At 42.3% G+C, this 24,822-nt stretch overlaps 1 protein-coding gene across 2 annotated transcripts in view; it reads right to left on the bottom strand.

Moving 5' to 3' along the window:
- The window catches only part of LOC128684694 (uncharacterized), a 44,075-nt gene that overhangs the window by 17,547 nt on the left and 1,706 nt on the right, over positions 1-24,822 (bottom strand). The window contains exons 1-2 of one of the 2 annotated variants that reach the window (XM_053770969.2): positions 24,079-24,252; positions 90-510 (exon numbers count right to left, since the gene is read on the bottom strand). In XM_053770969.2, the coding sequence (XP_053626944.2) occupies positions 90-497 (408 nt within the window). In that variant the 5' untranslated portion in view covers positions 498-510; positions 24,079-24,252. Of the gene's footprint in view, positions 1-89; positions 511-24,078; positions 24,253-24,822 lie in introns of those variants that run through there. The other variant, XM_070099158.1, reaches the window with a different exon arrangement.

Here is a 24,822-nt window from a genome sequence, read left to right as displayed (position 1 = left end):
TTTGATCCAGGGAAGGGGAGGATAATTCCAATTCCTTGAATCAAGAGACCTTCACTAGATATTACAGAACATCGTGGCAGCTGACTGACCTTCTCTCTGAGGATGTAAAGCAGAGCATCAGTGATCACTTGTCCGTGGTCCTCAATACCCAGGTGTTCGTCCTTGTCTTCCTCAGGTGTTACCATCACTGGTGGCGACCACCGCAACTGCTTCATCGTTTCTTCGTCCAGCACCTCACCCGGTCTGTAATGCTTACCCCACATTCTGTGCCCACCGAAGGGGTCATGATATCGATCCATCATCATCATCATGGAGTACCGAAGACTTTCCCGGTCACTGTATTCTCGACGAGCCTGAAGCTTCTCCATCAACTTCCTGCGTTGCTTCTCGGCGTCAGCGTATCCCGAAGGACCAGCATCGTCTCCTTCACCTACCTCCACCACACTGTCCACCTCCATCTTTGATGGTTTTTTTTTCGTCTTACCAGATTTCTTCATTGTAGTTCCTTTTCTGAAAAAAAAGTTAAATGGAATAACTAAAATAAAAGAAATGGACTCTTTGTAATGAGTAAATACAGAGCTGTATATATCTTAAAGAATTTTGATTAATTTTTGTTAGTGGGTTTGAGAAGAGAACCTGTCAGTAGGCCTGCTGCAGTGTTCCTACTTTCTTTTGTTCTTATGTAGTGTTAAACCCATATATATATATATATATATATATATATATATATATATATATATATATATATATATATATATATATATATATATATATATATATATATATATATATATATGCAATAAGATCACAGTAAACAGGTGATTTCAAAATATGCAAAACAACCACTCTGAAAGAATAGAGAAATTCCAAGCACTTTCGTGACTACTCACATTATGTGAGTAGTCACAAAAGTGCTTGGAATTTCTCTATTCTTTCAGAGTGGTTGTTTTGCATATATATATATATATATATATATATATATATATATATATATATATATATATATATATATATATATATATATATATATATATATATATATATATGTATATATATATATGTAAAGAGGATTTTGTGGGATTTATGGATATGAAAAAGGGGTATGACAGGATGGATAGGGGGGCAATGTGGCAGATATTGCAAATGTATGTACGGAACAGTAGGTAGGTTACTAAAAGCAGTGAAGAGTTTTTACGAAGATAGTGAGGCTCGGGTTAAATGGAATTGAGGGGGATTTGGAAGGATAAAACCATGGATTAACCTTTCTGATCTACCAGAATGGAAAGGAGTTAGAAGTTAATTGAGGAAGCCAGACTGTGAAGTGAGATGGGAAGGGAAGTGTGTAATAAGGGGTTAACTGTAAGGGTTTTGTGAAGTTAAGGGAAAAGTGAGCAGTGAAGAGGGTTTTGAAGAGGAAATTTTACTAGTAATTCAGTGTGATTGCTAAAGCAGATACTAAGTGTACTAGGGACTGGAAAAGAGAAATAAATATTATTGTATATGAGTAAAAGAGCGAAGAGTGAAAATGGCAGGCATTAGGGGGGTACAGGCTGCCATAATTATATTTATATTTCTTCTTCAATTCCATGAAGAAAGAAATCAGTCATGGGGGCTGGAAAAGGTGAATGGAGTAACAGCGCCCTGGACAGTAAAAGCCCAACAGTTGCCATCCTACCAGAAAAGTAAATGTCACTATCGCCGCAAGGTATGGCAACACCGCATACCCAAACAAAAACAGTGGCACACAGCTCTTATTGTAGCGCTCTTAAGTGGTGATATCCAAATTAATCCAGGACCTCAAACTATTGTGCAGAGGCAAAACAGACAGATAAATGACGGCGATAATGACGGTCTAGTAGCTAGGAATGATAACCTTAACTCCATATGTAATGCATACATAGGTCAATGTGAGACAATACAGCCATTATTATCTCAAACACTACCAAACAGGTGCATACACTGTACTAAAGTACGAATGAAAAACAGAAAAGGCACCTTATGTAAAATGTGTAAGGGGTGGGTGCATGATGGATGTATGTACAATTATAACAACAGTGCCAGAATTCATTTTGTGTGTAACAAATGCACTTTGGCACAGTTACCCTTTAGCAGTGATGACATTGATTTACCTAATTTTAATACAAATGACCCATTGCCATATATTGATGATTATGATTGTTTTATGAAAACAGGCCTTCACTTTATTCATGTCAATACAAGATCACTTCTTCCTAAATTGGCAGAGATTAGGATTCTAGCTAACAAAATTAGGGCGGCAATTATAACCAGGCGCGGATATAAGGGGGGGCCAGGGGGCCCGGGCCCCCCCCTTTGGCCCTCTTTGGGCTTTGGCCCAGTGTCGTAGCTGGGTATTCATTTTGGGGCGAGAGGAAGGAGGGGCCAATCCTTTACATGGCGGGGGCATGCCCTCCCGAATTATTTGAGATTTTAACGCCGATATATATATATATATATATATATATATATATATATATATATATATATATATATATATATATATATATATATATATATATATATATATTTACTTTTCTAGACACAAAACTATGCAGATGCTCCTTTTCAAGTGGGGGGGGCCACAGCTCTAGTGAGGGGGGGCGGACCCCCCAGGCTCCCCGTAGTTACGCCACTGCTTTGGGATGCATTTAAATTTGTTTCGCAAATAAATAACAAAAAGGCACAATACCGTGACTGGAACGATATACAAATAACCCGCACATAAAAGAGAGAAGCTTACGACGACATTTCGGTCCGACTTGGACCATTGACAATGGTCCAAGTCGGACCGAAACGTCGTCGTAAGCTTCTCTCTTTTATGTGCGGGTTATTTGTGTATTGTTTCGCAACTTTGCAAGTTTACAGACCACTAATACCTCTAGCTCCATAACAATACAAAAATGCTTTTTAAGGTTGGATACTTATAATAAACATTTTGGAGCTGTATTGATGCTGAGAATAATGATATTTGGCAAAAAAAATCGTGGAAATGTGGAAAGCCAAAGATCTTCTAGTTGAAGTGGACTCAGCTCACGATGACGTCCCTATTCCCAGAGTCTGTGCACGACAGACACAACGCGCGAATGTCCCAGCGGCATCTGCTGAGGAGTACTATCGGCGCTCGGTGTATATTCCGTTCGTTGACCATGTGATCGCTGAGTTGAAGAGCAGATTTGATGATGACACTGTGCCCGTTGCTCTCCGATTGAAGGAGCTGCTCAGGGGCTCAAAAGCAAACGTGGATGCTGTTCTTAAAGTCACTAAACTCCACGAAAGTGACGTTGAGTCACTTTCGTGGACATGTTCCGCTCCGGCCTTCGAATCTGTCAAGAAAGCAAAGGAATACGCCGAGGCCCGTATGTTTCCGAACATCGCGAAGCTCCTTACCATCCTACTGACCCTGCCAGTCTCAAATGCAGAAGCCGAACGATCGTTCTCAGCCCTGAAACGCCTGAAGACATACTTGAGGAGCACCATAGGTCAGGATCGCCTCAACGGCCTCGCACTACTCGCCGTCCATAACGATGTACATGTTCCTGTTGATCGTGTGATCAACAAGTTTGCGGAAAGGAACCGCCGTCGAGTTGCAGCCCAGCCACCGTGGAGAGAAGACGTCGTCGTTCCCGCTCTTCAGCTGAGCAACTCTGAACACTGTTGCTCGAGAATTTACTTGGGTTATCCTGAGTAGTTCTTCACCAGAGCTGAGAGGAGACTTGCTTGCAGTCACTTCGAGCCCCATCCCATCAAGAGGGTAAGGCGGTGACTTGCTTGCTTGTTCACCCCTCTCATCCCCATCCCCCCATCCTTCCTCATCCTCCCCCCACCCATACATCAACACTGGCCCACACACTTAACACACTACATACATTGCTATCCTTCTGACTGTCCTATCTTCTTATTTTTCGGCAACTTCGCTTTGGCGAGTTAACACAAGGCATTTTGACCATCTGGTAGCCCGTGTGGTTTTTTAAAATCCAGCCGATCTTTGCCTTGGGCTCTTTCCCCTCACTACTCGAGGGTAGGCTATCTTAGGAGCTGACCTTCATAAGTCAGCTGAAATAGGATGTTAGGCTAACATTAAGGAAAGATACCTTTTTGTTAAGCAACTCCTCTGCCAGATGGAAATCAGAAATCAAAGCATTGATGGAAATCAAATGTCCATGAAAGACATTCTCAATTGTATTTGCTCTAACTCAACTGTTGCTCCAGTGGATGGTTTTAAAACCCACGCTGGAGCAGTACTTCTCCTCTCTTCGGAAGAAGAGTTACTTCAACTCCTAAAGCATGATGTCTTGGATAAACTGAGGACTTCTGGTGTTATCCCAGTTGCACCTGACAGCTATCAAGCTCAGAGGACTGTGTTTGTGGCCAGAATCAACAGTTTTATGAAACACAGCAATGTTAATGAAATTGTTGATAACATTAATACCGAGAATTCTGTCCTTAGGGCTGTTGAAGCACATAAATTCTCGAATCCCAACAACAATAAGGTAACTTTAAAATTAATACTCGAGACACCTGAGGAGGCCAAACTTGTGTGTCAAAATGGCTTCATATGTTTCAATACCAGATGTACATCTGACCAAATTTCTATGGAACGCTTTGTCAGTGTGACACAATGTTTCAAGTGTTATGCCTTTGGTCATAACAACAACAAATGCAGTATACAAGGGCAAATTTGTAGCATTTGCTCTGGCCAACATTCGTATCGTGATTGTACCAATAAAAATTCACCTAAATGTGTCCTCTGTAATGGAAAACATCATGCTGTTTCTGCTATTTGTCCTGAAAGGAAAAAGGAAATGCAGAAAATTCTTGACGCCAAGAAACTATCCACTTCTAAGAAGACCACTCCCCAGGCACCGCCAACCATGTCCCAAGCTTCCTTCCCAGCTCTGCCTGGATCAAATGGGACTCCTCAGGTCTCTACCAATGGTTCCAATGTTTGGAATTCTGCCCCTCTTGGAGCGCCCCAATCTAACCCTCACTTACAACAGACACAACAACAAGGTTCAGTCGCATCTCATATGTCTCGGGTATCCACAGACGGGGATATAACGAGAGCACAACTAATGTACTTGTTGGCCAAAGACATAGCAGGTGGTGACATGCAACTCTGCTCTCAGGTTTTAAATGATCTGTTAATGGATAATGGGATCACTCCCATCACTATCCCTGAAAATGTGAAGGCTATTATGACCCAGCCTTCTCATAACAAGAAGTATGTACCATACTCTACATCTAAAAATAAGCCTAAGTCATCCTTGGCCCAGGGATCGCCCTCCTCGCAAACCCAGGTTGTCAACTCTCAACCCAATAAGTCAACACCTGAACATAACAATGCCCCAGAAAGTGGTGCCTACTCTCCCGCTATGGTAGCTGATCCTGTTGAACAGGAACTTTCCCAAGGTAACTCACCTTGCCGATCTAATATTTCCTTGGAGCCTACACAGTCTCCCATTAACTCTCACGAGCCTCTGCTTCCTGAAACTGAGAATAGCATACCTCAGTTTTATGATGATGACTCTAACGACTCTAACGATTCTAATGAGTCTGTTAATATTACTGCCTCTAGTGAAGATGATGGCATTTTTAATACACAAGCATCCACGCAAAAGTTCCCTCCTCCCCTTGACGAGTCCAGCAGGGATAGTGTGGATACAACACATGACATTACTTGCAGGCGTTCAGAACGCAGTGTACGAGCGAAGAATAAGCAATAATGGGGATTACAATTTTCCAATTTAATGTTCAACATTTCTTTAATAACCGTTACCTTCTTGAGGTTGAACTACATAACTACAATCCAGATGTTATACTTTTGAACGAGACAGCTGCAAGAGTTGATCAACACATTAAATTACGTGGTTACTCTACTGTGGAGAAATCGAGAGGACCGTTTAGTGGTGTAGCCATCTTGGTTAAATTAGGATATACATTTAAAAATATTCATGTGGATGAAGATAACATTCTTGCAATAGAACTAACAACGTCGCATGGACAACTAGTGATAGGAACTGGATATTTTCCCCCGAGACAGCCATATATAGAGTCAATTCCTCTACATAGGATATTAAGCAGAAATATTCCAACAATTCTAGCTGGAGATTTTAATGCTCATCACCCTGCCCTCTTCAACTGTGGAGCTGGTATTCCACTGGGTGACTTAAAAGGAAAACAACTCTTTAATATCATGACAGCTAGAAACTTGTCATTTCAAGGCCCATTCTTCAAATCGTACATTGGACCTCATCCAGGAACACCAGATATAGTACTGACAAACAGGGACTGTGACATCTTTCACTGTCGTATATCTCCTGGTGGAAATGTAGGATCTGACCATATCCCTGTTATAATACAACTACAAACTTCTCCATTTAGAATACCTGTAACTCCTAAACCCAATCTTAACACCCTAGGATTTGACCCCTTCAGGGCATATCTGGGTGAAGATGAAATTGTGTCTTTGGAAAATCTACCTTCCAGTGCAATTGATGATGCAATCAGGTCCCTGCACAATCGAATAATTGAAGCTACCAATGCAACTTGCCAATTAGCTTCCACAAAGATATACCAACAATATAAACCTACTAGAGAAATTAGAGACACTTTAAGAAATTATCAAGCAGAATGTCGAAGGCATCTTCAAACGCGACAACCACCAGCAGCTACACTGCACCGATTAAGGCACGAATTAATTAACATGATTAGTCAACACAAACGAGACATATGGAAATTTCTAGTTCTTCAAGCTAATCAATATAAACGTGAACCAGCAAAATTTTGGAGTAAGATCCGACAACTTTTAGGGGCAAAGCACAAGGCTCCTAACTACCTAGTTCATACCTTCACTGATGAGGATGATGAAGATGTTGAAATTAAACTTGACGATCCACAGGACCAGGCTAATTTGATGGGTGATGTATGGGAGAAAATTCTCTCTCACAATAACAGTCGTCAATTTAATAATAATCATTATCAGTTAGTAAATGAATGGAGAGATGAGAACTTGGATGATCTACAACCACTACCTACCATCGATACTTCAACTCTTGAAGATACCCACCCGCTTACTAGACCTATTACATTACTAGAGATAAGTCAGGTTATTGGAAGAATGAGAAATAGAGCCCCTGGCCTCTCTGGAATAGCAATGAAACAAATAAAGTACCTACCTAGAAATTGCAAACAGTCCTTGGTAAATATCTTTAATGCCATCTTGGCCTCAGGACATTTTCCAGTTGTTTTTAAGACTGCTAGAATGATCTTTCTTGCTAAGCCCAATAAAGACATCCACCAACCTGGGAACTATAGACCTATATCTTTACTTGAAGTCACTGGAAAAGTTCTTGAGAAAGTCATCTCCAACAGATTGAATTACTATATGGAGTTTAATCACTTGTTTACTGAAAAACAATTTGGCTTTAGAACACATAGAGGTACCAATCATGCAATAAATGTTATTTTTGACACTGTAGCAAGTCTAAAACAGCAGGGCAATCTTGCCTTAATTGCCACCAGAGATGTTCATAAAGCTTTTGATAGCTTATGGCATGATGGCCTTATATACAAACTCATTGACCTACCAGACCATAACTGGACTTTTCTCAGAGTAATTTATAATTTCTTAACTCAAAGAAAAATCATTCCCACCTTTCATGGCAAGTCGACAGAACCTTTTATACCGACGGCTGGTGTCCCACAAGGTTCTTGTCTCAGTCCACTTCTGTTTAACATTTATGTGAATGACCTTCCTCAACCAGAGTTTAATGACACAATTGTGACACAGTTTGCAGATGATGTTATTCATGTCGTCTCATCAACTCCAGTAACAGGAAAATACAAGTATGAGAGAGTCATAGAAAAAATGAATATTGAACTTCGTCGAACATCTAATTGGGAGAAGAAATGGAGAATTACGACTAATCCTGACAAGGTCCTTGTTAGCACGATAGGGTGTTTTGCATCAACCATCGAAGATAAAGGGGGTATCTCCATCAGAGGTACACCTGTAGCCATTAGAAACCCTAACAAGATCTTGGGATATGAAATAGACAGGCTGCTCCACTCAACATCTCATGTAACTAAAAAGATCAACACAGCCAAAGCCGGTCTTAGCAGACTCTTTCGATTCAATCAAGCCCCTCAACATGTCAAAAAACATCTGTATAAAATGATAATAAGACCTATACTTGAATACCCTTGTGTCCCAATGTCATTAACAACAAAGACCAACATGCTACGGTTACAAAGGGTCCAGAATAGAGCTCTTCGCTTTATTACCGATACCAGGAGGAGAGACAGAGTTAAAATGGCAGATTTACATACACAACAAGATATCACTGCCATAAATGTACGCCTTGACACCCTAAAAAAGAAACAACTTTATACAATGCAAGAACTATACATGCCAGATAGAGAACATCCTATACAAGTGATAAATACCACCGATTACACCATCAATACTCCGCCTCACAGGACTTAAAGAATGACTCTCCCACAGAGGGTTCGTCGTTTTATTCATAAAGATGATTACCCTCGACCCATGATTTTGAGTAACTTACCTGACGAAGAAGATTGGATACTACCAGAACCCTTCTATGTATACTGAGAAAATCATCGCCCCCAATTAGGGAGACATCTTAAATAACTTTCTAATGTAAAATTATGCTATTGACTATTGTTGGACACCACCATTAAGAAGCTATTGTCACGGGCTCATAAACTGGCCAGAAAATATTGCCTTTCTTGTTGTATAAATATCCGTTGTGCAATCGCGAAAAAAAAAAAAAAAAAAAAAAAGCAATTGCAACTTGTATAACTACAACCAATTCAGAGTCATGTACTTATATACCTATTATATTTATGTGACTCTGATGGGTTAGTATTATACCCCTTAAAGAATATCTTATCAATTCAAATACACTTTTTAAATTACACCAAAGTGGTTGGGCCACTTACCTTTTATATCCTACCTCTCCCCCCTTCCAACCCTTTTCCAATATTTCCATCCTTACCCATCCTTCTTCCTTCCCCATCTTACCAAAAAGCTCTGGTCATTAGAACTCGAAGAACCGCCGTCTTCTCTTTGCTTAGGCTGCAGTGTGATTAATCCTTTCAGTGTAATAACCTTTGCATGTTACTTTTAAGGCTACTATTATAGGTAATATTATAAAGTATAATGCTTACTGTCTTAAGCAGGTATATATATATTATATATATATATATATATATATATATATATATATATATATATATATATATATATATATATATATATATATATATATATATATATATATATATTATACATTTAAGTTAAGGTCTAATGTAAAAGTCTCTAGCTATTAAATTCTTACTTTCAATAAAGTTTTAATAAGATACAAAATTCCTCACATTGTAAGGTCAGTGTTTTTTTTTTTCCTCAGAAAAATCGGCCCTCTCATTTGGATTGAAGAGAAACACTGGCACCTAGAGCAGATGGTTATGCCCATTCATTTAGGTCAGTCCGCCAGTAATTAACAAATAAGAATCCCGTTAGTGGAGAAACGGTAATGCTAATGCTCTTTAAACAACCGAAAATTCTGCCGTCGGGCCCCCCCCCCCAAACTTTGTTCCTAGATCCGCGCCTGGTTATAACCATCTCTGAATCTTGGTTGGATGATACGGTGACTGACGACGAGGTCAAAATAGATGGTTACAATATAAAACGCTTAGATAGGAACAGAAAGGGTGGTGGAGTATGTGCCTACATTAGAAATGACTTAGCTTACAACCCAAGACCTGATTTAAATAACAATAAACTGGAGATTCTATGGTTTGAAGTGCTGCTTCCTAAGACCAAACCCATCTTAGTAGGAACTAGTTACCGCCCTCCTACCCAGGACCAGTTCTTAGAAGACTTTTCCAGAGTCTTGTCCGGAGTTGAAAACAATTGCGAGACAATAATACTGGGCGACTTCAATATCTGCTTTCAGCAGCAAAATAACGGGCTATGCAAAAGGTATAAGCAAATTCTAGGATTAAATAGTTACACTCAACTAATTAATACTCCAACCCGGATCACACAGTTCTCAGCCACCCTAATTGACCACATACATTCGCCGCTTGACCTGCGCAGAGTGCGGACGTGTGACTACTGCCCTCTGCTGGCCATTGGAGAAGACATATTTTCACAACATGGCGCAGTCTGTGAGAAGGCGTTTGCACACAGTGTGCATTGAATTATTGCGTGGTGCAATAACGCCTCAGTCTGCGCAAGTGCTTTTACCGCAAATTATCCGTGACACCTATGGTGTTGCGGATCAAGAACTGTATGGTGTGGCACTAAATGGTGCCTATCGTATTTTCGTCAAGCTGAGTTCAGCTGGAGTGTATGAACGGCTGGTTGACAAGTACCAGGACAGGAGCGTGGATGTTAATTCAGCGATATGTGTTCGCCTAATCGACGTGTCGAAGCATTACACATGGGTGAAAATCCGAAATGTGCCATTTGAGGCGGACGAGAATGATCTGCGGTATGTTTTTGAACAGTATGGACCTGTACACCTGGCTATGGCTGGTAAATGGACGGATGGGGCGTATGCCGGCAAGCCGGATGGTACGTTCACGATCAAGATGGAGTTGAGGCATGCCATCCCGTCTTACGTCATACTGGACGCATTTAGGACACAGGTAATGGTGTACTACGCTGGGCAGCAGAAGACGTGTAGGTTATGTGGTGCATATGACCATATGGCGGCCCAGTGTGGGAGATGGCAGCGGAGAAAGGACCTAGGTAGTGAGAAGGTGAAAGAGCCAGAACCAGAGGTGGGTCATGCTGATGAGGCACCTGTACATAGAAGTGGCACTTCCTGGAGTGAGGAAGTGGAGCGTGAGCTGCCACTGGTGGGTACCAGCCCATCACTGTCACAGTTGGTGGGAAGTGAGGCATCTGCCATGGAGAACGGGAAGACTGTGCAGATTGGTGACGTGCGGGTAGAGGAAGGCCTACTGGTGAACGTGCAGGAAAAATCCTTTGAGAAGCAAGTTGCTGAGGATAACTTAAGCATGGTGAGGAGTACTGTTCAGATTGAAGATGAGCAACTTGGAAGATTGGCGAACATGGCAGATGACTCGCCAGGAGTGGTGGAAGTAATTGAGGTGACTGCTGAGATTCACAGGGAGGCATCCAGTGAGTTGGAAATGGATGCAGAGTGTGTCAACCGTAAGAGGGCGGCGACATATTCTGACTCTGATGATGTTTTGACCCCGGCACAGAGACCGGGGAAAAAGCCATGGGTTGATGTGGTGCGTGGGAGCACTAAAGGTACGTCTGATCAGGTGTTGGATAAGGGGAAGCCACCAGTGGGCAGTGGAGAGAAAAGTGGACGCAGCAGACACACTGAAAGCGTGTCAGTGAAAGGTGAAAAGGGGCAGAGGGTGAAATCACATAAGTAGGTTTCCGGTGCATGACAGTGAATATTAATGGATTGTGTGCGAGTGAGAAGCGTCTGTGGGTAAAGGGATTTTTAAGACGTTATGCTATAGACATTGTTTTTGTGCAGGAACATAATTTCAAGTTGGGAAAGGAATTGGAGGTGGATGGGTACAGAGTGTTTGTGATGTATTCGGAGCGAATGAAGGGGGGGGTGGGAATCCTAATCCGAGAGACGAGCCCGTTTGTTGTTCTTAGGAGTGAAGGGGGGGGGGGTCGTGTGTTAAGAATAGATGGGTGGTGGAGAGGTGAGCGGATGGCAGTCATTTGTGTGTATGTGCCGGCTGAGAATGATGTAAGGGTAAAGAATGAATTTGTGAATAACGTATTGGTATATTATTTGCGGTCATTACCGTCTGTGACAATAGTTGGTGGCGACTGGAACTGTGTGGTGCGCAGGAAGGATGTGGAACCGAGAGGGGCAGGGTGTTTTTTGGCAGGTTTAGGGGATCTATTGAGAGGTGTGGGATTGAGGGATATAGTTGATGGAGGGGATTGCGAGATAGAGCACACTTTTCATAGAAAGGGATATGCTGCACGATTAGATAGGTTGTATGTGACAAGGGGAGTGAGGGTGACGCGGGTGCAGACGGTGAATGTCGTTTATTCAGATCATAGGGCGGTTTATGCTGATTTAAATTGGGACGGTTTGCCTAAGAGATATTTGGGGTACTGGAAGCTGAATGTACGACTACTGGGTGAGGGGGTGGAGGGAGGGGATTTTGAAAGTTTGTGGGAGGACTTATGGGGTGGGGGTAAGAGTGCAAGCGATTTATTGGGGTGGTGGGATGGGGTTGCAAAGACGAGGATCAGGCAATACTATGTGCGAAGGGGAAAGAATGAGGCATGGATGACATTTGGGCTTCAACAGTATTTAGAGGGGCGGTTGCAGGGTTGTTATCAGAGGGGTGCTGTGACAGGTGTGTATCCAATGGAGGAAATTGAAGCATTAAAGTGGCAGATAAGGGATATGCACAATGAGAGATTTGATGAGGCGAGGGTGCAAGGTGGGTTAGAGGAGGCGATTTGGGGTGACAGGCCGTCAGCCTGTGTGTTACGGGGTCAGCGGAGACGCAGGTTGGCAATGGAAATTGATAAGCTGGTAGTACACGAGGACTTAGGTGGGTATACGAAGGGTCAGGAGTTGAGAACTACTGAGGGTATGAGTGGTTTTATGGATAGTTGGTTTGGAAAATATTTGAGGAGTGTAGGAGTGAACGGTGAGGATTTAGAGAGATTGGGAGAGAATGTATCTTGTGTGCTGAGTGGAAGTGATCGTATGGCATTGGGTGGGGATATTGAAGAGGGGGAGGTATGGAGAGCTTTGGAGAATATGGCGAGAGGTAAAGCGCCAGGTATAGATGGGTTACCTTGTGAATTCTATGTGAAGAATTGGAGTGTGTTGAAGGATTTTTTAGTGAACCTGATGAATGTGATGAAAAGTGAGGGGAGGATGGGCGAGTTGCAGCGTACTGCAGTAGTAGTATTGATTCCAAAAGGGGAAGGCCCTACTACAGTGCAGAACTACAGGGCGTTGTCGTTGTTATGTGCTGATTATAAGATATTCGCAAAAATCTTGGGGAACAGGCTGAAGTGCGTGATAGATAGAGTTGTTGCGAGAGGTCAGTATGGGGTGCCTGGAAGGACGATGTATGAGGGACATGGAATAATAAAAGATTTTGTGGAAAGTATGGAGGGGGAGAATGAAAGGGGGGGAGGTGTCTTAGCATTGGACTGGCAGGCTGCGTATGATTGCGTAGAACGAAAGGCACTGTGGCATATCTTACGGAGGCAGGGTTTTGGGGAAGAGATGGTACGTTGGATTGAGACTTTGTATAATAGGGTAGGTGTACGTGTGCAGGTGAATGGGAAATTGGGTGAGTGGGTTTCAATGGGTAGAGGCATAAGGCAGGGTTGTCCTCTGTCTCAACTGTTATTTGCTTGTATACAGGACCCTTTTTATAGGGCAGTGGGGCGATGTTTAGGGGAGGTACGTGGTGTGGAGAATGGTGGGATGGGAATAATAGGGTATGTGGATGATACAACAATTCTAATGAGCAGGGAGGAAAGTTTACATGAGGTGGAGGATGTAATTGGTGGTTTTGAAGGTGTTACAGGTTTAAAAGTGAATGTGGAGAAATCGAAATTATTGGTCTTAGGGAATTGGGTAGGGAGGGAGCGATGGGACACAGCTGTGCGTTGGTGTGTGGTGGATAGACTAAAGGTGTGTGGGATAATTTATATGGGAAATGCCGGGGAGGCACGGATGCTTAATTCTGGGAGGACAGTGGATAGGTTGGTGGGTAGGTTAAATGTTTTGAGACCCTTGCATTTGACGATACATCAACGTGTAATAGTGGTGAATGTGATGTTATATAGTATGGTCTGGCATGTGGCAGCAGTATATCCGTTGGCAGGACCGGACATTAATAGAATGCTAAAAAAGGTTTTTCGATATATATGGGGTTCTGGGTGTGATTGGTTGGGTAGAAGTGTTGTTATGCTACCGGTCGACAAAGGTGGATTGGGTTTAATAGATATAAGATTAAGGGTTAAGTGTATATATTTGAAGAGGGGGGTTCTCCGAGTGGAAGGTCGTGTGGGGAAGGGCGTGCAAGCATTATATGAGGAGGCACGCAGGTGGTGGGTAGGATCAGAGATGAGAGAGTGTGAGGATGTGCTGCGAGCTTTATTGTATGTTAGAAATCCGTCTAGGATACGGGTAGGTGTGCTGGAGCGTGCTGTAGGGGTGAGGGTGATTGCAAATGTTGAGGGCATATACCCAATGTATGCATGGGGAGACATTTGGGTAAGGTTGCGGTTGGTGCGCATCAGACCAAGAGTGAGAGAGGTAATGTTTCGTTTCCTTCATGGAATATTGCCGTCTGGTGTGGTGCTTCGGGAGAGAGGGTTGATGGTGGAGGACGTATGTAGGGTGTGTGGGGATAGGGAGACAGCTTTTCATGTAGTATATTTTTGTAAAAATTTGGAGTGTATACGGGAGTGGATGGGTGGGATTTTGAGGAGGGTGGGTGGGGGAGGGATATCGGTATTAAGGGCATTGAGTTTAGATGTGGGAGGTGTGGAAGAGTCTGTGCAGCGTGCTTTGGTGTACATCATAACTGATTTTGTTTTTGTATCATGGGCCATGAGGGGTAATGGGGATTGGATGGTGCGAAAGAAGGTATTGGCTGCAACAATGTACAAAACACTTAGTCGTAATATGGGGATATATGGAAGTAGATGGGAAAGGGTTTTTCCTGAAGGATATCGAAGTATGAATGTCAGAGGTTTGTTGGCGTGAGTAAGGAAAAAAAAAAAAAAAAAGGGGGGGGGATGTGTTCGGATTTTCAGGGGTTGCATCGGGCTCGTCTCAGAATTTGGGAATGTATGAGGAGTTCCGTGATATGGTGTGAAATGGCAGCGTAGTTGTGGAGTGTGTTTTAAGTAAGTTTGTGGTGGTTTGTAAGGGAAAAGTTACGTTTTTTATATGGTTATGGAAATGAGCAATATTTGTGTGCATGTGAAAAGTATACTGTCATACTCAGAATGGTATACTGATGTATGTTATGGATAAGTTAAATTTGGAATATGTTGTAATGTATTATCAGGATTGGTGGTTGTATTAAAGCAAAGGACATGCGGGCGTGATAAATATGTCTGTGTACCAAATGTACTGCTAATAATGAGATAATGTAATGTGTGTGATTTTTATCATACATCAAGTTTATATAGCAGTATGTAAGAGAGAATTTCATGTACTCAGTATGGGTTGTATATTGGTATTTGGTGAAGTTCAATGAATATTAATGACGAGTGTTGGGTATATAAGGATGTGTTGATGTACAATGTGTCAAGTAGGGTTAGGATGGTGAGGCAAGAACTGCTGAGGTCTGTAGAATAAGAATATAGTCTTGTTTAAGTTAATGTTTAATAGTAATGACTATGTATATTTCATTATATAGTAGAAGAAGTTTGTTATTTAAAACTGGAAATTATATTTGAAAAATATTACTAAATATACGTGATTGTGTAATTTCGCTTGTGGTGATGAATGTGGTGTATGGACGTGAGGTGGGATGAATGTAGTGTATGGAAGTGAGGTGGGATGAATCATTTGTTATATTGTACTGTGTTTAGTTTTTCTGTGGTGAGGTTTGGAGATTATTTTCAAACCTTTATTTGTTTCGTAATTATTGAGGTGTTACGAAAAAAAAAAAAAAAAAAATTGACCACATACTTTGTAACCGCTCTGAGAACATTAGTCAGTCAGGCGTCATTACCACAGGTCTTAGTGATCATTTCATCATTTACTACACCAGGAAAATCACTAGGGATAAGATAGGCCTACACAGGACAATAAAAATGAGGTCAACTAGAAACTACAGTAAAGAAACACTGGTAAATAGGCTACACAATTGTGACTGGACAGAGATAACAAGTTGCACGGACGTAAACGATGCCTGGGAAAAATTCAAAACAATGTTCACTACCATCCTTGATAATACTGTACCAGTTAAAGAGGTTAGGATTAAACGAAGAACTGAACCCTGGATGAATACTGAGATATTAGATAATATGGAATTCAGAGACCAGCTGCTAAAAAGATTTAAAGCAAACAGACAGGATATTGCAGCACTAAATGAATTCCAAAGAGTGAGGAACAGAGTACAGAGACTTATAAAAGGAGCAAAGGCAAAGCACTACTGCTCAAAAATTGAAGAGTATAAGCATAACCCCAGAAAGCTCTGGCAACAACTAAAACAGTTGAGGTATAGCCATAAGCCAGTAGATAGGTCTAACATAGTACTCACTATCGATAATGAGGTATGCCATGAAACATCTAAGGTGGCAAATTGCTTTAATTCATACTACACATCTGCTGCATCAACACTAGTAAGTAAACTACCAGCTGCATCAAATACCTTCAACACAGACTCTGATAAGTTTCAAACATACTATACCAATAAAGGGGTAACCCCAAACAGTTGTCAACTAGTAAGTGTATCTCATGACTTTATTCAAAAAGAACTAAGCAGGTTAAACCCAACTAAGAGCACAGGCCCTGATAACATCCCGTCTAAGTTCCTAAAAGATGGTGCTTCTGAACTGTCAATCCCTATTGCTCACATAATAAATCTATCAATCACCACTAATACCGTACCGGAGGGGTTCAAGGAGGCCAGAGTTACTCCTATCTTCAAGAAAAATAGTAGGTCTGATGTAAGCAACTATAGGCCTGTTAGTATACTCAGTATAATATCTAAAATTCTAGAGAGGGCAGTGTATTCTCAAGTAGTTAAGTACCTTAATGACAACAACATTCTCCATAGCTATCAATCGGGCTTTAGAAGATCCTACTCAACCGACACCTCCCTTATTAATCTGATGGATTACCTGAGAACTGAAATGTCAAAGGGGAACCTCATAGGTATGGTAAACTTAGACCTGCAAAAGGCCTTCGATACTGTCAACCACAATATATTATGTAATAAACTTCAAGCTATCGGTATAGGTTCTGTAGACTGGTTTAAGTCCTACCTTAGCAACAGGAGACAAATAGTCAAAATCAACAAAACAGAATCAGAACCCCTGCCGATAACATGTGGAGTTCCCCAAGGTAGTATTCTGGGTCCCTTATTATTCTTATGTTATGTCAATGATATGCCTATCAGTGTCAAGTGCAAACTCCTACTGTATGCAGATGACAGTGCTCTGTTAGTGTCAGGTAAAGACCCACAAGATATTGCTAATGTTTTAACACTGGAACTGGAGTCCTGCAGCAAATGGTTAGTAGACAACAAACTATCATTACACCTAGGGAAAACTGAAGCCATTCTCTTTGGCACGAAACATAAACTGAGAAGGGTAAATAACTTTAATGTTCAATGTAATGGGGAGCCCATCACTTTGGTTTCATCAGTAAAATATTTGGGAATTCCCTTTGACCCATGCATGTCAGGAGAATTGATAGGGAACAGTGTAGTAAAGAAAGCGAATGCCAGACTGAAGTTCCTGTATAGACAAGCACAGTGTCTACCTACTGAGGCTCGCAGGACCCTATGTCTAGCCCTTATACAATGCCATATGGATTACGCATGCTCTTCATGGTACTCTGCCTTGACAAAAAAACTGAAAGATAGACTGCAAATCACCCAGAACAAAATCGTAAGATTCATCCTGGGGCTGGGACCAAGAGAACATGTAGGCCAGGATGAATTACAGCAGTTGGATATGCTGAATATTGAAGACAGAGTAAAACAACTGAAGCTAAATCATGTTTATAAAATTGCTCACAAACAGTGTCCAGAATATCTTGCTGTCAATTTTGTCAAGGTTGGGAACCATAGCAATCATCGCACTAGGGGGAGAGAGCACAACTTTGTAGTACCCACAGTCATTGGCCAGGCTTCAAACACCTTTTATTGTACAGCAATAAAGGAATGGAACAGACTACCCGCACATGTCAAAGCTAGTCATAGCATGAACCAGTTTAAGAAGAGTGCCAAAAGGTGTCTGATGAATGTAGCTACAGAAAGGGAGGGGAATGATTTTCTATTTTTTATCTAACATACGTGTAAATTTTACCTTATTCCTAGTAATGACCCTCGTATTGTAGATAGTCTTTTTAGTATGATAATAAGATGTTATCTTCATTATAGAATAATAAGAAAATATTATAACCTTTATATTATAATAATAAGGTAAAAGGACCCCAATGGAAATAAGTCACTCTGTCTGACTTTTTTGGGTTATCCTAGGTTCTCTACACATATGCTGCTATGTATGATAATTCTATGTAACTGTATTTGTGTATACCTGAATAAACTTACTTACTTACTTACTTAAAGTATGTTGGAGAGAGGGAGATCATTTCCCAGTAAAAGTAGGCCTTAGACAAGGATGTGTGATATCACCATGGTTGTTAAATATATTTATAGATGGGGTTTTAAGAGAAGTGAACGCTCGGGTGTTGGCAAGAGGTGGGGGGTTAAAAGATAAAGAATCTAACACAAAGTGGGAGTTGTCACAGTTGCTCTTTGCTGATGACACTGTGCTTTTGGGAGATTCTTAAGAGAAGTTCCCCTCAAGGGAGGTTCCTTGACACTGGTGAGGGGCTCGTGATCTAGGGAATTGGATCTGTGCTCCAGTTCCCTGAACTGAGCCTGAATACCTTCCATTCCCCCCTCCCCCAGATGCGCTGTATAATCCTATGGGTTTAGCTCTCCTACATGATTATAATAATTATAATAATAATGAAGAGAAGTTGGTGGATGAGTTTGGTAGGGTATGTAAAAGAAGAAAATTAAAAATGAATAGGAAAGACTAAGGTGATGAGGACAACAAAAAAGTTAGGTAAGGAAAGATTGGATATCAGATTGGAGGGAGAGAGACTGGAGGAGGTGAATGTATTCAGAATGTATTCAGCCAAGGTAAAATCTGAATACTCCAGTCTGCCTGCCAGTCTGCCTGCCAGTCTGCCTGCCAGCCAGTCTACCTGCCAGCCAGTCTGCCTGCCAGCCAGTCTACCTGCCTGCCAGTCTGCCTGCCAGCCAGTCTACCTGCCTGCCAGTCTGCCTGCCAGCCAGTCTACCTCTCAGTAGTACCAGTTACCAGTAGTATGACTCATTACCAACCGTCTGTGTGAATCACTGACTGCTATTCATGTTGCTGCTGACAGTAGTAGTATATGTTTATTATGCACCCCATACCCATCCTGTGGGCGGTAGTCAAAAGATTACAGAGGTATATAATTGGTCCAGGGACTGGACTCCAAAGTTTTGATAGCTGAGCAATTTACAGAGGTAATGAACTCACAATTTACAAAGGTAATGAACTCAATTTACAAAGGTAATGAACTCCAGGTAGGTCTGGTCACAATCATGACAAGTTACAAAGGTATTTACAGATTACAGAGGTACATAATGGGTCCAGGGACTGGGCCCCCAAAGTTTTGATAGCTGAACTAGGTACAAAGGTAATGAGCTCACAAGTTACAAAGGTAATGAATTCTGTAGAATGGTTACTTACGTTTATACATGGCTACAATCATGAACAAATTATAGTGTAATGAGCAATTCACACTTCCACACCCGGTCACAACTGTAATAAGTTATTGGTGCAAATATTGATTGTTGAGACACACACACACACACACACACACACACACACACACACACACACACACACACAGGATTCGTTTAAGACTCTGTATACCATTTATGTCAGGCCCATACTGGAGTATGCAGCACCAGTTTGGAATCCACACCTAGTCAAGCACGTCAAGAAATTAGAGAAAGTGCAAAGGTTTGCAACAAGACTAGTCCCAGAGCTACGGGGATTGTCCTACGAAGAAAGGTTGAGGGAAATCGGCCTGACGACACTGGAGGACAGGAGGGTCAGGGGAGACATGATAACGACATATAAAATTCTGCGCGGAATTGACAAGGTGGACAAAGACGGGATGTTCCAGAGAAGGGACACAGACACAAGAGGTCACAATTGGAAGTTGAAGACTCAGATGAATCAAAGGGATGTTAGGAAGTATTTCTTCAGTCATAGAGTAGTCAGGCCGTGGAATAGCCTAGAAAGTGACGTAGTGGAGGCGGGAACCATACATAATTTTAAGGCGAGGTATGATAGAGCTCATGGAGCAGGGAGAGAGAGGACCTAGTAGCAATCAGCGAAGAGGCGGGGCCAGGAGCTGTGAATCGACCCCTGCAACCACAAATAGGTGAGTACAAATAGGTGAGTACACACACACACAACCTCAAATAGGCGAGTACACACAGACACACACAGACACACACACAGACACACACACACACACACACACACACACACACACACACACACACACACACACACACACACACACACACACACACACACACACACACACACACACACACACACACACACACACACACACACACACACACACACACAGAGTTTAGTTTAATATCTTTATTATGCACCCCATACCCATCCTGTGGGCGGTAGTCAAAAGATTACAGGGAGCGCTTGAGGTTCCTAAACCTTTATTCCCTGGAACGCAGGAGGGAGAGATACATGATTATATACACCTGGAAAATCCTAGAGGGACTAGTACCGAACTTGCACACGAAAATCACTCACTACGAAAGCAAAAGACTTGGCAGACGATGCACCATCCCCCCAATGAAAAGCAGGGGTGTCACTAGCACGTTAAGAGACCATACAATAAGTGTCAGGGGCCCGAGACTGTTCAACTGCCTCCCAGCACACATAAGGGGGATTACCAACAGACCCCTGGCAGTCTTCAAGCTGGCACTGGACAAGCACCTAAGTCAGTTCCTGATCAGCCAGGCTGTGGCTCGTACGTTGGTTTGCGTGCAGCCAGCAGCAACAGCCTGGTTGATCAGGCTCTGATCCACCAGAAGGCCTGGTCACAGACCGGGCCGCGGGGGCGTTGACCCCCGGAACTCTCTCCAGGTAAACTCCAGGTACATAATGGGTCCAGTGACTGGACCCCAAAGTTATGATAGCTGAACTAGTTACAAAGGTAATGAACTCCAGGTAGATCTGGTCACAATCATGGCAAGTTACAGAGGTAATGAATCAGCTTCACTCCTATACATGGTTACAGTCATGAACAAATTACAAAGTAATGAACCACTGATACGTCCACACCTGGTCACAATTGTAATGAGTTATAAATACAAATATTAAGTGGGTCATACACACACACTAGCGCGCGCTCGCACACACATACACACACGAGGGCGCACGCACGGACATGTGCACAGTAGCAATCAGCGAAGAGGTGGGGCCAGGAGCTGTGACTCGACCCCTGCAACCACAAATAGGTGAGTACAAATAGGTGAGTACGAGCGTACAAATATATGCATACACAGCTGACCATAGCATGTTTTTGAACGCTCTCACCCCATAGGCACTGGTGAGTCAGTCTGAGATAGAGAGCAGAGAGAGGCAGGGCGGCTGATGGTGCTTACCATACTTTCCGTTATAATTATACGTACTAACCAGCCTACGTGAGTGTTCTTACCCCCATCCACGTTATCGAACCCACATGACATACCTTCCTGCCATCTATCTGCCAGCCAGTCTGCCTGCCAGCCAGTCTACCTTCCTGCCAGTCTATCTGCCAGCCAGTCTGCCTGCCAGGCAGTCTACCTGCCTGTCAGTCTGCCTGTCAGCCAGTCTACCTTCCTGCCAGTCTACCTGCCAGCCTGCCAAGGATATTAACAAGTTCCAACCCTACTTAGCAGATGTGAGATTCAGCAAGATAGTTGCTTCGCATGGGCCAGTAGGCATGTTGTACTGCTCCTTCTTTCTCATGTTTGTAATATACCAAGATTGTGCGTCTGAGCATAATAAAGAATCTCTCGGGCTGACGACTCAGGGCAAGGTCAGGTCAAGGGAAGAGTCAGAAGACCGCTAAGGTCAGAAGTGAGAAGATAGTCAAGGTAAGGTCAGGGGGAAGAGGGATAAGAGACGGGTAAGGTCAGGTCAAATCACCGTTGTTATTATTATTATTATTATTATTAATGTAATAATGTTTGTTGAATAAGACAATATGTTAACGCACTCAGCTCATACACTGAGGTCCGGGGGTCGAACCCCTGTACGGGCGGAAACATTAGGATGTGGTTTCCTTAAGACACCTGCTGTCCATGTTCACGTACCAGTAAATTAGGTACCTGGGTGTTAGTGGACTGGTGTGGATCGCATCCTGGGGACAAAATTGTCCCAATTTGCCCGAAATGCTTGTAGTATGTCACTGATGTCAGCTATGGTCTGTACACCTTGTACATGTACTTGTAGTAATAAAGATGTGCATCTAATGGGACATTTTATTGTCACAATAAAATAGCGTATTAGTTGTACATGTCTCTTTTTACTTAACATTATTATTATTAATTATATAAACCAACAGAGACGTACAATAGTGGAACAGAGAACCAGGGAACAGAACGTGTGTGGCGGCGACGGAGCGTCTGGCAACAACTGCGATACGTTGTGGCGAGAACAGTAGTGTTGCAGCAGCCTAGGAGGGAGTAGTGTGACGGTAGGTGTTGCTGTGGGTACATCACTAGGACCTGGTAGGTGTTGCTGTGGGTACATCACTAGGACCTGGTAGGTGTTGCTGTGGGTACAGGACTAGGACCTGGTAGGTGTTGCTGTGGGTACATCACTAGGACCTGGTAGGTGTTGCTGTGGGTACATCACTAGGACCTGGTAGGTGTTGCTGTGGGTACATCACTAGGACCTGGTAGGTGTTGCTGTGGGTACATCACTAGGACCTGGTAGGTGTTGCTGTGGGTACATCACTAGGACCTGGTAGGTGTTGCTGTGGGTACATCACTAGGACCTGGTAGGTGCTGTGGGTACATCACTAGGACCTGGTAGGTGTTGCTGTGGGTACAGGACTAGGACCTGGTAGGTGTTGCTGTGGGTACATCACTAGGACCTGGTAGGTGTTGCTGTGGGTACATCACTAGGACCTGGTAGGTGTTGCTGTGGTTACATCATTAGGACCTGGTAGGTGTTGCTGTGGGTACATGACTAGGGCCTGGTAGGTGTTGCTGTGGGTACATCACTAGGACCTGGTAGGTGTTGCTGTGGGTACATCACTAGGACCTGGTAGGTGTTGCTGTGGGTACATCACTAGGACCTGGTAGGTGTTGCTGTGGGTACATCACTAGGACCTGGTAGGTGTTGCTGTGGGTACATCACTAGGACCTGGTAGGTGTTGCTGTGGGTACATCACTAGGACCTGGTAGGTGTTGCTGTGGGTACATCACTAGGACCTGGTAGGTGTTGCTGTGGGTACATCACTAGGGCCTGGTAGGTGTTGCTGTGGGTACATCACTAGGACCTGGTAGGTGTTGCTGTGGGTACATCACTAGGACCTGGTAGGTGTTGCTGTGGGTACATCACTAGGACCTGGTAGGTCCTAGTGATGTACCCACAGAGAAGAAACTATGCAGTTTTAGGAAGTTTGATTCAATTATTTAAATGGGGTACACTAATTGTCTTGACAAATTATAATGTCAAGATAATTAGAGTACCCTCATTATTAGTGTCAGATTATATCAGTACCAATAATTATTGGTACTCACATAATCTGACTAATATATATACAACTGACTTAGTTGTGTGAACAGGAAAAAAATGATCAAACTTAAATATTCAAAATGTGAGTGTTTCCATTGTGTCAGCTGTATGACTCTTGTAGGTTTAGCGCTTATTATAATAATTCCCTTGTGTCAACAAGAAAAACATGATAGCAACAGCAATCTTATAATACTAATAATAATAACTGAGAGATTGTTGGTTAATTAGGCTTGGTTAAAGCCCATATATATGAGGGCCGTTAACCATAATAACATGTCTGAACAATATATGTACACCATCAGTCAAGGATATTTTGATTCCAGTGCATATACACTGAAGATACAATCTTGAGTGTATAAAACGTTGTGTGTGAGTGGAGAAAGGAGGGCGGGGGGGGGGGAGGGGAGACAGAAAGGGGTGTTAGAGTTGCTGTTTAACTCAATATAAAGCTGGTACTGACTTACCTTCAGTAGTTGTATATGTTACACTCCTTCCTTAACTCCCTGGCATGTTGCTGCTTCCACTTATAATTTAAATATATATTTAACGTAATGAATACCGACGATATTGGCAAAATATGGCGTGAGTTAGAAGTTTTACTCAGCTGGGAGACGGTATAGACATATCTGGCCATACTGGAGGGATTCTTGCCTAGTACAACCTAACATATAACACAAACATCCATTTATTAACCTCAAACTTACATCCTACGCTCTCTCTAACATCAAACATACTCTAACAATACTCCCACACATCCTAACTTCACTCACAGCTACTTATCATAAGAGAAATATATCATAAACAACAAGAGAGAGAGAGAGAAGATAAGTTGGCATCTTGTGTGTAGCAGCCAATAAGAATTAACACAAACGTATAGCGAGACAACGTGGACGCCCAGCCTAGTTCACACTTTTGACGTATTATTCGTCATGGCTTCGTATAAAACGTTCCCTTTATGCGGAATGTTATGTTGGTAAGTTAAGCACAGGTACATGTAAGTACAGTTATTAAACGGATAAGTACAGTTATCCAATAGAAATAAGTTTAGAGCCAAAAGATGTTTGATGTAAGTAGCCACGAAGGGAAGGGAATGGTTTTTTTTTTTGTTTTTTTTTAGCTCACTTATTTGATCTTATTCCTAGTATATCTCCTTTATAGTATAATAATAAAGTATTAAAAGGACCCCAATGGAAATAAATTACTGACTT

The sequence above is a fragment of the Cherax quadricarinatus genome, chromosome 5, assembly GCF_038502225.1.
Source record: "Cherax quadricarinatus isolate ZL_2023a chromosome 5, ASM3850222v1, whole genome shotgun sequence".
Classification (NCBI taxonomy): Eukaryota; Metazoa; Arthropoda; class Malacostraca; order Decapoda; family Parastacidae; genus Cherax; species Cherax quadricarinatus.
The sequence above is the reverse complement of the archived record's forward strand: the minus strand, read 5'-3'. Positions and strand labels throughout refer to the sequence as shown.